The sequence below is a fragment of the Malania oleifera genome, chromosome 3 (assembly GCF_029873635.1).
Source record: "Malania oleifera isolate guangnan ecotype guangnan chromosome 3, ASM2987363v1, whole genome shotgun sequence".
Classification (NCBI taxonomy): Eukaryota; Viridiplantae; Streptophyta; class Magnoliopsida; order Santalales; family Ximeniaceae; genus Malania; species Malania oleifera.
The window spans coordinates 7,067,969-7,081,975 of record NC_080419.1 but is presented as its reverse complement, the minus strand read 5'-3'; the positions used below and the strand labels follow the sequence as shown (position 1 = coordinate 7,081,975).

Here is a 14,007-nt window from a genome sequence, read left to right as displayed (position 1 = left end):
AGGCAAGCGGTCATAGGTAAGCATAATGATTTGAACAAGCTTGGTTCATGACATTCTTGATTCTCCCCCTTTTATGTGATGTCCTCGTAGATCTTGATGCTCAGTACTTTTCAAATTTGTCCACGAGCAGTTCCATGTCTTTTGCCGACATCTAGCTAATTTCTTCATCCCCAAGGCCCTTCCACTTCACTAAGAATTTCTGTAACTTCTTCCTTATGATATGAACTCTTTGTATTTTGTAAGGATATCTTCAACTTCTCATTCATCAAGTTGCCTATTGAATCTCTTCATCTCTCCATTTGTCACAACTTGTAGCTTAAATAGATGTCAAGTTGTGAACCAAGGATTCTGAAAACTATATAAATATTGTGTCTCAGTCACTAACAATGTCCACTAACAATGTCTTGGGGAACACTCCAATACTTTACAATATGTTTAAAGGACAACTTTGTTGTCTCCTCTACCAAACAAGTGTGATGCCTTCTCTCCCAAATAGTAGTTCGGTGCTGATATGAAAGTACCATACTCCAAAAATGTGTCTACAACCACAAGTATAGGCCTTGCTTCTCCAACTCTTCAGTAGGTTGGTGATGAAGTCACACGAGGCACTCTCCTATGGCCTCTTTGGTATTTGAATAGGCTCTAACAACCATCAATTTTCTTCCACTGTGTTGCTGGCAGGTGAGATCGATTCGAGTATACTTAAGCACCTTATCACACATGTGGCCATTACTTCAACAATGCCAAAACCCGATGCCTTAGTGGCTTGCTCACATGGTCTCACAACAGTGCCTTCCTGAAGTCGCCAGCTTGAGGCACAATAAGTTGGTTACCATGTGTCAACGACAGTCAATCATCTAATCAGAATTTGCGCATTGCCCTCTTCCATCAACTTAATAAGGTTTTGGGCAATCAGATCCTTGACAAGGTTTTCCTTAATGCGCTTCTATATTTTTGTGATAAGCTTGCTTATCATTAAGTGTGTTACTAGTTAAAGTCGCAAGCTCGGCCTTCTTGCTTTGTGCATTTGGGAATTGATTCATCTACTTTGCCTTACGCTTGAAAAAGAATTCTTGCTAACGGGCCTACTTGGAGGATAATTTAGGTTTTGTAGAAAAATGACTAACAACCAATCTATCTTAACCACAAATTTAAACCTAAGTAGGTAGTGCCACCACACATATAGACAATGAATCACCGCAAGCATCTCCTTATCTTGATACTTTTGCTTAGCTTTACTAAGCTTATGACTCTTGTACCATGGTTTTAAATCGCGGTAGTGAGTAGCGTAATGTAACGATAGCGGGTGCAACGGGAAGCAAGAGTAGCAGATGTTACATAACGGGAAGTAGGTGTAACGACTGTGAATTTTTTTCAAGCGCACACAACCTTGTGCATATTAGCGTATTTGCATGTTTTAAGCTTTTAACCTTTCTTAGAAGGAGTTTTAGTATATTTTGGATCATTTAGTTCGACTAAGTTCTTTGGTAAGGACAACAAGTTTACATTTGTTTTAAACCACCATTGATAGAAAAATTACGTGTGCACGCATATTTATACTTCTCATTGTTCTTATATGTGATAAATTCTTATGTGTGCTAAATTAATTAATAAAAAAAAATACATTATACACTCCATTAATCTATTACACACACACAAGACATACGAATAATACAAATATAAAATAACTTGAAAAGAAGAAGGTTGAAGTTGAAAAATATAGAACGTAAATATCAAATTACTAATATTATGAAAATAAAATATTTTCCTAACATGTTAGTATTTTCAAATTGTTAATTAATGCATCTCTTGTGAGTATTTAAAGAAATAGTAAATTTTTTATCATTGTCATCCTCATTATAATCTTTTCCCCCTCTCGCCACATGGTATATTGAGAATGATTTATGAAAGAGAAGGAAAAAGTGAGAAGAAAGAGTAAAAGATAAAATAGTTTTTTTGGCGACTCTGTCCTGTAGCAGTTACGTAACGGCTGGAGCAGCCTTTACGTAACGATTGTAGCCGTTATTTAAAATCATGTCTTGCACGCAACAAGATGACCATCCTATAACAAGATTAGACTTCACCAAGGTTATAGTTTGATGCATCCATTTATACCTCAAAGGGCTCTATGATGTCTGAGAGAGAAAATAGTGGATCACGCATTATGGATCCTTTAAGTTATCAAAGGCCCTCTAAAACTCCTCTGTCTAGTTCTACCTATGACCTTTCTTCAACAATTCGATTAACGAGGCAGTCCTCCTCGAGTAACCCTCCACAAACTTATGATTGTGATTGTCGAGTTCAATTAAAGATAGCAATTATTTAATTGTCATTTGGGATCTTCAAATCTTGAATTGCTCTCCCCTTTATATCCTTTTAAATATGACCTTGTTCAATCACATGATTGAAGAATTTGATACTCCTCTAAGTGAAAGAACACTTATTTTTCTTTAGATGAAGACTATTCTTCTTCATCCTATTGAAAAACTTTTGTAGATGCTCTTTATGTTCCTTCAAAGTGGAACTATAGACAACAATATCATCCAAGTATACCACAACAAACTAATATCATCCAAGTATACCACAACAAACTTTTTGACTAGTCATGAACACTCAAGTAGTCTTTGGCCCATCAGCATTTGCTATCTTCACTTGATATTAGCCAGACCGCAAGTTAAATTTGGTGTACTACTTGGCATGACACAAATGATCAAACGAATCAAAAATCAACAGAATGGGATACTTGTCGCAAACAATCACTTTGTTGAGTGCACATTAGTCCACACATGGATACTCCCATGATGTTTCCTTAAAACAACATTGGCACTCCAAATGGTGCTTTGGAATGATGTATATAGCCCACTTCCAATAACTCATCATGTTTCTTCCTTAACTCAATTAACTTTAGAGGCTGATATTAGCTCTTTAGTAGGCGGCTTCACCCTAGTAACAACTCAATCTCATCCTCTACACCTTGTCGTAGAGGTAACTAGTGCAGTAACTTATTTGATATCACCACTTTGTACTCTTCTTGCACATCTTGGGTGGGAGTAGGCACCAGCTGTTGTTCTACATCTTCATCCACCACTAACAAGGCAAGATATGTTGGTTCATCCCTTCTCAATTCCTTTTCAATTTGCATGGCTAAAAGGAACTTCTCATCTTCCCCTATCCTTTGCAAAAACTTGCACCATGCTAGGGTGATTTTTATCAAACAAAGGGAATAAGTGAACATCATCTTTACCACCTTAGTCTCCTTTGAGAATTCCATTCCAAGCATCACTTGGTAATCATGCATCTGAATGATTGGGAAATTCACATGTCCCGCCCACCATCCAAGCTTCAAAGTCATTTGCTTATCTACTGCAAGAGGAGGATGGGTGTTGGAGTTGGCCTCTTTTATGTGTCGTGAGTCCTTCTCCAACTTTTAGTTGAGTCTCTATGCTTCTCCCTATGAGACAAAGTTATGGATAGTCCTAGCATCCACCATAGCAAAAATACTCTTCACATTGATCCACAAATTCACAAACATAAACCCTTTAACCTAGGTTACTTTTGATTCTTTTATCTGCCTCTCCAATGCGTTAAGTATTCACATTGCACCCATCCTCAAGGATTTTGTCTTCATCCTCTTCTTGTCCTTGTTCCCCCTATACAATGAAGTTTGCAAGGCATTGAGCAATGACTTATGAGGGCAATCAATAACTTTGTAAGAACCTCGACATCAGAAGCACATAGCCTTACCTTTACCACTTGATGTGTGTAGGCCTGAGACGAAGAATCTTCCTTTGACGTTAATGCCTTGGCATTGGCTTCCCCACTTCTAGGTTTGTCCTTGAAAGATTTTCTGGTGTTTCCACTTGACAAACCACTCTTCTTAAGTGTGGTGGAACTCTCTCTAGTGTAGTTAGTCAAGCATTTCGCAATAACTTGTGCAGTAGGCAAGTCTTGATCTCTTTGTCTTTGAAGTTCAACCATTGCCCATAGTAGCAGCCTGTGAGCACGAACCATAGTGTTCATCTTGGCAGTAGGCTCATCTATTTGGTGTTGTAATGCTTCTACCGTACCATGGAAATCTTTCATCAGCTCCTTTAATGGAACCTACTTTTTGTGGGATCCCTCCAATAAATCAACATGTAATGAAAGTTTGATCATCTAAGCGACCACTTTGTTGGCAGTCTTATCCTGCACCTCTAGTGCATCAATTCTCTTGGTTTTAGTGCACATCATGGTCTCATACCAATGCTTCACACAGTCCCACAATCCGAAGGCAGTTGAATCACATAGCAATAAACCAAGATTTGGTACCATTTTTCATGAATTGAGCACTTCACACCTTTTGAAGAGTCGTATGATAGTAATTAAAGCGCACTAGCTTACTCGTCAGCCAAAAGTGATTTGCGGTTTCACCCCATGAACATATTCACAACCATTGAGTGCAAAGTAAACACAAGCAATAAGCAATCATGAATGAAAACAAGAGTCGCGCAGTGAACCATAAAGCAATGCAAATCATTAGAATCATTACACACCTTCATAGACAATGTGTGTTTAACGAGGGAGATATGTAGGCTAAATATGTTTACAATAGCTAGTATTTTTACAATGATTAATGAACACTTACCCTCCTCCCCTAAAGAGCTTTTTATGCTATTCTCACTCGTCACTAGGAAACATCAAAGTCACCGAGGAGTCATACTTACCATTTTCACTAATGTGTTATACTACTAAAGAATAAAACCTACTCTACTCTATTTACATTATGGTTACCCAACCTATGTGCAGAAAGCGAGTGATCACAGGTAAGTATAATTCCCTAAACAAACTTGGCCCGTGACACTGGAGAAGATGAATTGGCAGTTGTTAATGGGTGAGGTACACCCGTGAGATCATATGTGCAACATTCCAGTGATCGATTGTAGGATATGCAAACTAGCTAAAAACTGCTTGAAAAATTTGTAGGGAAGAGGAACAAATTTTGTGCAACTTTCATATCCTTTTGGAAAGAGTACGGTTAGCAGTTACTGAAAATGATAACCATTCCAGCTGCGTGTGTATTGAGTGTGATTGCAATGCCTAGACTGTTTTTCTAGTGCTGAAGGCCACAACTGTGGGTCTTTTCTTTATAATTCTTTATTTCTTCATATAGATCTTGATTTAGTCTCTGAGCTGGTGAAGCACGTATCTTGAGTTGAGCATCTTCATTCTGCTGATAACAGCAATATCCCTATTAAAAGTTTCACTATTTAGGGACTATTTGGTATAATTTTTGTCTTCTGTTTTTTATTTTGATTGTTGTACAGTCAAGAAACAGAATAAGACAACGAGTTTGTTTGCGTCATTAATTTTTTATTTATGTGTTTGGCTTTGTGTTTTAAAAAGAAAAAATAAAAAAGTTGAAAACGAAATTTTATGGTTTTCATTTGTTTGTCAACATGCTGCGCCATAGTACTTCAACATCCAGAATTAAGTTCTGTAGATTAAATCATTCATTTTAGACATAATTTTTAATTAAAATTAAAATGAAATGACCATGTAAATTTAAAATATAATTAAAATAAAAATATCCATAAGGATTCTAAAATTTTGAAAAAAGATATTTAGAAAATTATGTTTACTATATTTCATTTGTGATGTATAACAAGATTGTTCTTGTAGGGCTAAAAAGTGAGATTTGAAATATAATAATTAAAATTATTATCATTATTTCTATTGTTCTTATAATATTTTTAATTTGTATTATTTTATTTTTATTATTTTAATCATATTTTTTTAATTGTTATTTGATTTAGTACAATTTTACCTACTCTAGTCCCTCTGATAGTCCATTTTTTCCTCCATGCTGATAAGGAGCTTAAAGGTCTACTACCTTAATTCCTATTTCAAAAATTGAGAATTTTGTGTCTAAATGGATAACGGCGGGCGCAAATCTATGAATAGGGGATGTCGTGCGAGTGTCAACAAGCTCTAAATTATAAACAGGCTCCCTAAGCACGTTGAAAATTTGTCCGAGAGTCGCTCCATTGACTAGAACAATTGACCCGATTTTAGGTGTGGTCTGATTTTGGTCACAAATAAATTGTCCAAGACTAATTATTGTGGATGTCTCTTCACAATAATTGTGATGGAGAAGTACTAATTCAAATGGAATGGATCCAAAATGATGTTATTACACAGATCGGGATTATAAATTGTCCCATTTTCATCCATTAAAAAACATTTAAATACTTGAGAAGTCTATTTTAAATTGTCAGATTGAAAATAGTTAATTGCCAGTGTTTGATTAAGAGTTATTAAATGGTAAAATGAATAAACTTGTTGAAGAAATGAAATATAACCAAGGTGTATCTTTTTTATCAGAGGTTGAATCAATCATCAGAAAAAGAATTAGGCCAAAATTTAGGATACATTCTAGGAAAATCAAATTTCTAAGGAAGAGAAACAAAACGGTCTTCTTCGGTTAATTCATCCAACCCAAGAATACCTATAATGTCCTGGAGTTCTTTGTAACATTGCAAAGTTTGCTTAACTCTTCGTGCAGTTTCATAATGCTCTTCACCAATGATTCGAGGCTGGAGGGAGATCTTTCATGTCTTTCGAGATCCACCCTATGATATGGGGTCAAAAAGCCAAAATAAGTGATCTTAGCCCTTATAAAAAGAAAATGAATTCTTGAACCCCTTTCATGCTCATGTCACATTGAGGTGTTGTAGAAGAAAAAAACTCCAAAATCTGATCCTATTAATTGTAATTGATTATTTAACATGTTGGTTAATTGTATTTTGAAACACGGGAAAAAATCGTTGGCTTATCAAATTCTCTATCGAGTAGTCAAACAGATTCAGCAAAATACAGAAAAAAAAAAAAAATTCACTCTTTGTTTTATGTCAACCAAAACATGGAGTAACTCCTAATATAGCAGTAAAAGCAAGACGTGTAGGCGGATCGACTCATCAAGTTCCCATTGAAATAGGATCCACACAATGAGAAGCACTTGCCGTTTGTTGGTTATTAGGGGCATCCCGAAAACTTTTGGGTAGAAATATGACTTTCAAATTAAGTTCCGAATTAGTGGATGCTGCCAAAGGGAGTGGCGATGCCAAATGCAAAAAGGAAGAGACTCATAGAATGGCATAGGCAAATAGAGTTTTTGCGCATTTTCGTTAATCCATGAACAAAATCTATATAGACACATAGATTTTGCTATTTCTAGAGTTTGTCGAGCTTCTTGTGGATCAATATGACTACTCTTCTTTGCATCATTTACTAAAACAGTGATCTCATTATTGTCTATTCTAGTAAAACCTCCCATTGGAGTGGTCGTTAAGGCATATTCTCAAAATATCTATGTCTACAACTACAACAATAGGAGTGTGGTTTGGTAATATGCCAATTTGGCTACTTTTAGTAGATATACTAGATAAAATGATTTCTTTCACTTCTAAATCCGAAACAATTCGATTAGGGGTCAGTACACAAAAATTTAAGGTCATTTCTCCATAGAGCCGTGAAAAAAAGATTAAACAAAAGATAGAAACAAATCCATTCTCTATTTTTCGTAGAGCAATATGTGGAATAACTCCCGATATAGCTGTAAAAGCAAGACATGTAGGCGAATCAATTCATCAAATTCCCTTTTAAATAGGATCCACACAAAGAAAAACACTTGCCATTTGTTGGTTATTAGGGGCATCCAAAAAATTTTTGGATAGAAATATGGCTTCAAATTAAGTTCCAAATTAGTGGATGCTGCTAAAGGGAGTGGCGCTGCCATACGCAAAAAGGAAGAGACCTATAGAATGGCAGAGGCAAATAGAGCTTTTGCACATTTTCGTTAATCCATGAACAAGATCTATATAGACACATATATACTTGGATCCATACATCTCGATAGGAAAACAATCAATAAAGAAAGAATCAGATTGATTGATATATTTCTTGAAACAAACGAAAAGGAAACAAAAAATTGAAACATAAATCATGGATCATCTAAGCCCTCTCGCGGGCTAAGAATAAGTAAAGAGGAATCTCTTGTAAATACCATGGAATAAGGTTTCATCCTATTGTTGGAAAGTTTCCAAATTTTTCCAGTTAACTCTCCTTAATTATAGGAGAAATTTCTATAATTATGTAAATATTCTTAGGAGATATTCTAGGATATTTGTTAGCAATTTTTATTCTTTCCTTTATTATTCCTTCCTTTTAGATTATCCGTGTAGTATATAAGACATTCAGATTGTACCTTATTTTAAAATAATAAGAAATACTATTTCAATTCTTCTCCACTTCAAGATGGTTTCAGAGCTAGTTACCAAGAGGTCTTGGGTTCTAGTCTTGTCGCCCGCATTTATTCTCTAGTATTTAAAAATTTATTATGCGTTTTATCTCTCCACGTGTTGTTGAGTTGCACGTGCGGGGTAGTGTTAAAGCTTGATATACATTGTTGGCCCACAACCTAACAACTTAAACTTTTAGGTAAAGTGGTAATTTAACAATATGGCATCAGAGCCTAGTTTTCTTTTCCTTTCGGCAATCATAGCCTCTAAAACCTAGGCCTAATTACCTTAACCCTGTTCAGCCTCCATTATGTCTGAAATTTCTGAAACTTCCACCATGGCCAGACCTGACCCTGTGGTCAACACCAAAATTGAAACTAAAGTTGCCCATACCGAACCCCATTCAATCCAAATCACAAATATCCATCTCAATGAAGCCAGCTTCTTGAGATGGTCTTAGTCAGTTCATTTGTATATCCACGGGAGAGGTAAGATTGGGTAACTTACTAGTGAGACCAAGGCCTCTGACAGAGCAAACCCATCATATGCTATATGGGATGCTAAAAATTCCATGATTATGGCTTGGCTTGTGAATGCAATGGATGAGTGCTAATTACATGTGCTATCCTACTGCAAAAGAACTTTGGGATTATATTAGTCAAATGTATTCTATCCTTGGAAATTATTCTCATATATTTATGAATTGCGACAAAAAATTGACAAGACCCAACAAGGGGAAGACAGTGTGACTAAGTATTTTAATGTCCTTAAGGGACTGTGGCAGGACTTGGATCTATTCAATGATTATGAATGGAAGCACCCTGATGATTGCAGCTACACAATAAAATGGTGGAAAATGCTAGAATTTTTAAATTCTTGGCTGGACTCAATGATTAGTTTGATGAGGTCAAGGGGAGGATCTTAGTAGACAACCTTTGCCTCCATTTGGAGAGGTATTTTTTGAAGTGAGATGTGAAGATTGTCGTTAGAATGTTATGCTAAAGAAAAAAGGGATTGATGGAATAGTGGAGAACTCGGCTTTGGTTGCTGCTACTCTTACTGTTTTGGCTACTGCTAATGCTTTTGTACAACGATCATATGTCAATCAAAAATCTCGAGCATGGTGTGACTATTGTAATAAGCCATGCCATACCTGAGAAACTTGCTGGAAATTACATGGAAAACCAACAAATTGGAAGAGCAGCAAACCTGGACTTGGAAACAACCAAGTGATTCCTAGAGCAAATGAAGCCCAGACCAATGTTCTAAGTTCATAGGAGATGGATCAACTTCTGAAATCCAATCTGATATCCAGTACTTATATATATAGAAATTTGATTTTCCTAGAATGTATCCTAATTTTTGGCCTAATTTTTCCTTTGATGATCGATTCAACCTCCGATTAAAAAGATGTACCTTGATTATTTCATATCTTCAACAAGTTTAGTAATGAGCATAATGACGCTATTGTTCCGATGGAGAGAAGAACCTATGATTAGATTTTTGGGAAATTTCTACACAAACAATTTCAACGAAGTCATTCAATTTCTTATTTTACTATGTTCAACTCTATGTATTCCTCTATCCATAGAGTACATTGCATGTACAGAAATGGTTATAACAGAGTTTCTGTTATTTGTATTAGTAGCTACTCTAGGAGGAATGCTTTTATGCGGTGCTGACGATTTAATAACTATCTTTGTAGCTCCAAAATGTTTCAGTTTATGCTCCTACCTTTTATCTAGATATACCAAGAAAGATGTATTGTCTAATGAGGCTACTATGAAACATTGACTCATGGTTGGGGCAAGCTCTTTTATTCTGGTTCATGGTTTCTCTTGGCTATATGGTTCATCTGGGGAAGAGATTGAGCTTCAAGAAATAGTGAATGGTCTTATCAATATACAATGGATAAATCCCCAGGAATTTCAGTTGCGCTTATATTCATCACTATGGGAATTGGGTTCACGCTTTCCTTTCTCATCAATGGACTCATGACATATAATATACAAAGGAGTGTGGTTCGTTCGATAAATTCCTACCTCTCTATCTTTGAGATGTTTGGATTTTTCAGAACTCCATAGACATGCATAAGAGAAATGCTATCCCCACTCGGAATAGGTTCAAAAAAAGCAAGTCGTTTTGAAGGAGAACCAAGGGCAGTTCAGCTCCCATTCCCCGAACTATTAAAAAACAAAAATCATCTTTTTGCCTTTTCCTTTTCATTGGATCTCTATGAGTGGCTCATAATTTGTGCCAGCTTTCAAACTCAAGGAAAAAAAAAATGAGGATTTGCTCAATCAAATTTTTAATTTGTTTTTGTTTTACAAATATTAACCAAACAGATTGTTGATTTTTGGCTTTTGGCTTTTGTCCTGTTTTTAGTTTTGGTTTTTGTGTTCTCATAAATTTATACAGTGATACAAAACAGCCCTTAGTTCATCTTATTATCTTCAGTCATTGAATGCTCAATCATTTTCTAACTGAAAAATTGAAACTTTGGAAAATTATTACATGTATGTGAAACAATTGAGTGGCATTATTTTCATGATATGTGCAGGAAATATTACCACTTTACGCACAGGCAGAAAATATTACCATTATCCCGCATATGTACAATCATTCACTCATGTGAATTGTTTTACAGATTTATTATCATTCATGTACATGTGCAGGAAATATTATCAGATGTACCATTGGATGATAGAAACAGGGCAAGCAACCTTGCTCACCAAGGCAATCTAAAAAATGTCCAGGTTTCCCATAGGGTACTGTCTCACTTGGATGTTGGAACTTTTTTACCTCTTTATTTGCATTACCTTCTCCAAGTGTTCAAATCTTTCATATTCTTTCATATGTTGCAGATTGGAAACCCCATGAACTATGATACTTTGAAAGAAGCTATAATAAACATTCAAAACTCTTTCCAGAAGGGTGGAGATATTCCCCTGTCTATTGTTATAATCTCAGACCGTGAGTGGCTTCTTGGAGGTAATTATGCATCATAATTCTGTTCATTGTAAGTACTCTTGTGTTAACTGTTCTCTCTTCAGATCCTTCCAGGGCAGACAAGCATTCTGCATATTCTCTTCTTCTTGCTGAAAATATTTGCAACAAACTTGGAGTGAAGGTTAGTATTATTCACAGAATCTCTGAAAATAATCCAAGTCAATATAAATGTTTCATATCATATATGATTAATCTATCAGATTTTCCTTAGGGAATAAGGTGGTGTTTATGAGAGTTCCTTCATTTGAGTTCAGATGCAATTAGGCTAAAAGACCATGATGCCCCTGTAATTAAAATATATCGAATGCTCCAAATATCTGATTAATTCTATATATCAAGAATAAATGCCAGAGCACACATGAACGTGCAAAAGTGGATTCATTGTTGTTAAAGCTTGATATACATTGTTGGCCCACAACCTAATATAGCTTCAGCTTTTAGGTAAAGTGGTAATCTAACATGATGTCAGAGCTAATTACCAAGAGGTCTTGAGTTCTACTCTCGTTGCCTATGTTTAAATAAAAAATTATTGTATTCCTTGGAATGGGTGTTATCTATTGCGTGTTTAGCTTAAGCTTTTAGATAAAGTGGTAATCTAACAATTTCCATCAACAGAGACACTTGGTGTTCATGTTCAGTTCAAAACTTTAATTGCAGCTTTATCTGGAAAAATTCCCGCCTAATTGATGAGGAGGTGGGACCTCCTAAAGAGATGTAAATTATGTTTTCCTAAGACTTGGGTTTTTACATGGATGAGACTGAAAAACAAAATGTCTTCAGAATGACCACATTGCCTAGGGCCCTTAGACTAGCAATTACTTGTGTGATCATCTGCTATATTTTCTTGTTATGATACTGCTTGTATCATTCTGAACAAAGGAAAAATATTCTAAGGTATGAGTGGATTGCAGGTGCAAAATCTAGTTGCAGAAATTGTCGACTCAAAGTTGGGGAAACAAGTAAGGCTTCCACTTTTGGACTGACACAGCTCTCTCTCGCTCTAAGAATGTTTGTGGTTTTTCTATTGGAGATGGCTCTAGTTAATAATATTTATCATATTCCTGGATTTGTACAGATTACTCGACTAAAACCATCACTAACTTATATAGCAGCTGAGGAAGTAATGAGCCTCGTTACAGCTCAAGGTCCTGAATTATCTTACTCCCTTTATTTGCAATGATAATTTAATGAAGCTTGTATTTTAGAAAATAGATTTCTCGTTGTGCATGACAGTGGCAGAGAACTTTGAACTTAATGAGGTGTGGAAAGATGTCCTAAATGCTGAGGGAGATGAAATATATGTGAAGGTGAATGATTCTTCCTGATATATTTTTACTTGGATATATAGTTTTCTGCACATCGATATTTTGTATCGAACTTGGCCAACACAGAAATGGACCCAGATTGAAATATTTAAAACTAGCTAGTTTAGGAGTAGGAAATTTGTTTTGGCTGTGGTTTTATCCAGAGCTGGACAAAGTCTTTGGATGGGTCAGGCAGAAAAGGAAAAAGCTAAATAAGCTTGCGTATATTATAAGTTATAACCAAGCCATTATAGCTATTTATTTTTTTTACTTGGCTGTTTATTTTATTCTGACAGGATATTAGCCTCTACATGAAGGAGGGGGAGAACCCCTCATTCTCAGAGCTCACTGAAAGGGCATATTTGCGGAGAGAAGTTGCCATTGGTTACGTGAAAAACAACAAAAAGGTATGCCATCTTGATTGTTTGTTTGAAGTTTTTTAAAATGGGTTTGGAGCTCTCATTCTCTGCCACTGATGATGCAGGTCATAAACCCAATTCCCAATTCAGAACCCCTGCCCCTTGAATTGACAGACTATCTAATTGTAATATCTGAGCTTGAGGGAGAACAGCCCATTGTTGTGTAACATGTATATTACAATTTTTTCATGTGGCTACGCTTGCCTTTTTTAGTGGTGGCTGGCCCATCCTTGTTTGTCTTTTATGAATGTGACTAGTTTCTACAGAATATAAAACACACACACACACACACATACATTCCGGATTCACGAATGCCCAAGCGAAGTCTCCCCACTCAATTCATCATTTCTTCGAAGATGTTTATTTTTCAAGACACTTCACTTTCAACATTTTCTCCCATTTCAAATCTCACATCTCAATTCATATTTTCAATATTTCAACTTTCACAATTCATTTCATCAATTGTACACATTTCAATATAAATCACATGCCACACAAGTTTTTATCTGATATTTATATCATAATAAATTTTAGGTAAAATAACATGATTCCATTTTCACATAATAACTCATTCAGTATTTCTTAAATCAACTGTAATAATTCATTCTCCTTACCTGACTTACTGAGATTTCATAAAAACATCAAATTTTTACGCCTTTCGGCATTTGCAACCCAAAAACCTGCAATTCACATTTTTCCTCAATTTTTTCAACACAACTCCCAAAATAACTTTCATATAACACTTTCTATATTTCATATACTCCAATTTAACTTAAAAATCTTAAAATACACGACTTATCCTGATTTTGGGATGGTGTCTCGGAATCCCAACTTGGAAATCTGCTGTGTACGTTGTAGAGAATTTTTTCAGGAATCCCGTGGTAGTCACTAATTGTCAATTCGGGCTTTGACGGAGCTAGAATTGAAGGAAGAAAGGAAGAGATTCGTGGGTTTGCATGAGAGAGAAAAAAAAAATGTGTGATTAAATGAAAAACACCC

General features: G+C 35.6%; 1 protein-coding gene across 1 annotated transcript in view; it reads left to right on the top strand.

The window, feature by feature from the left end:
• The window catches only part of LOC131152386 (putative ion channel POLLUX-like 2), a 92,479-nt gene extending 79,229 nt beyond the window's left edge, over positions 1-13,250 (top strand). The window contains exons 17-24 of the mRNA XM_058104239.1: positions 10,952-11,044; positions 11,141-11,267; positions 11,330-11,406; positions 12,197-12,244; positions 12,361-12,430; positions 12,519-12,592; positions 12,886-12,996; positions 13,074-13,250. Of these exons, the coding sequence (XP_057960222.1) occupies positions 10,952-11,044; positions 11,141-11,267; positions 11,330-11,406; positions 12,197-12,244; positions 12,361-12,430; positions 12,519-12,592; positions 12,886-12,996; positions 13,074-13,175 (702 nt within the window). The 3' untranslated portion in view covers positions 13,176-13,250. The remainder of the gene's footprint in view (positions 1-10,951; positions 11,045-11,140; positions 11,268-11,329; positions 11,407-12,196; positions 12,245-12,360; positions 12,431-12,518; positions 12,593-12,885; positions 12,997-13,073) is intronic.
• The last annotated feature ends 757 nt before the right edge of the window (positions 13,251-14,007 follow it).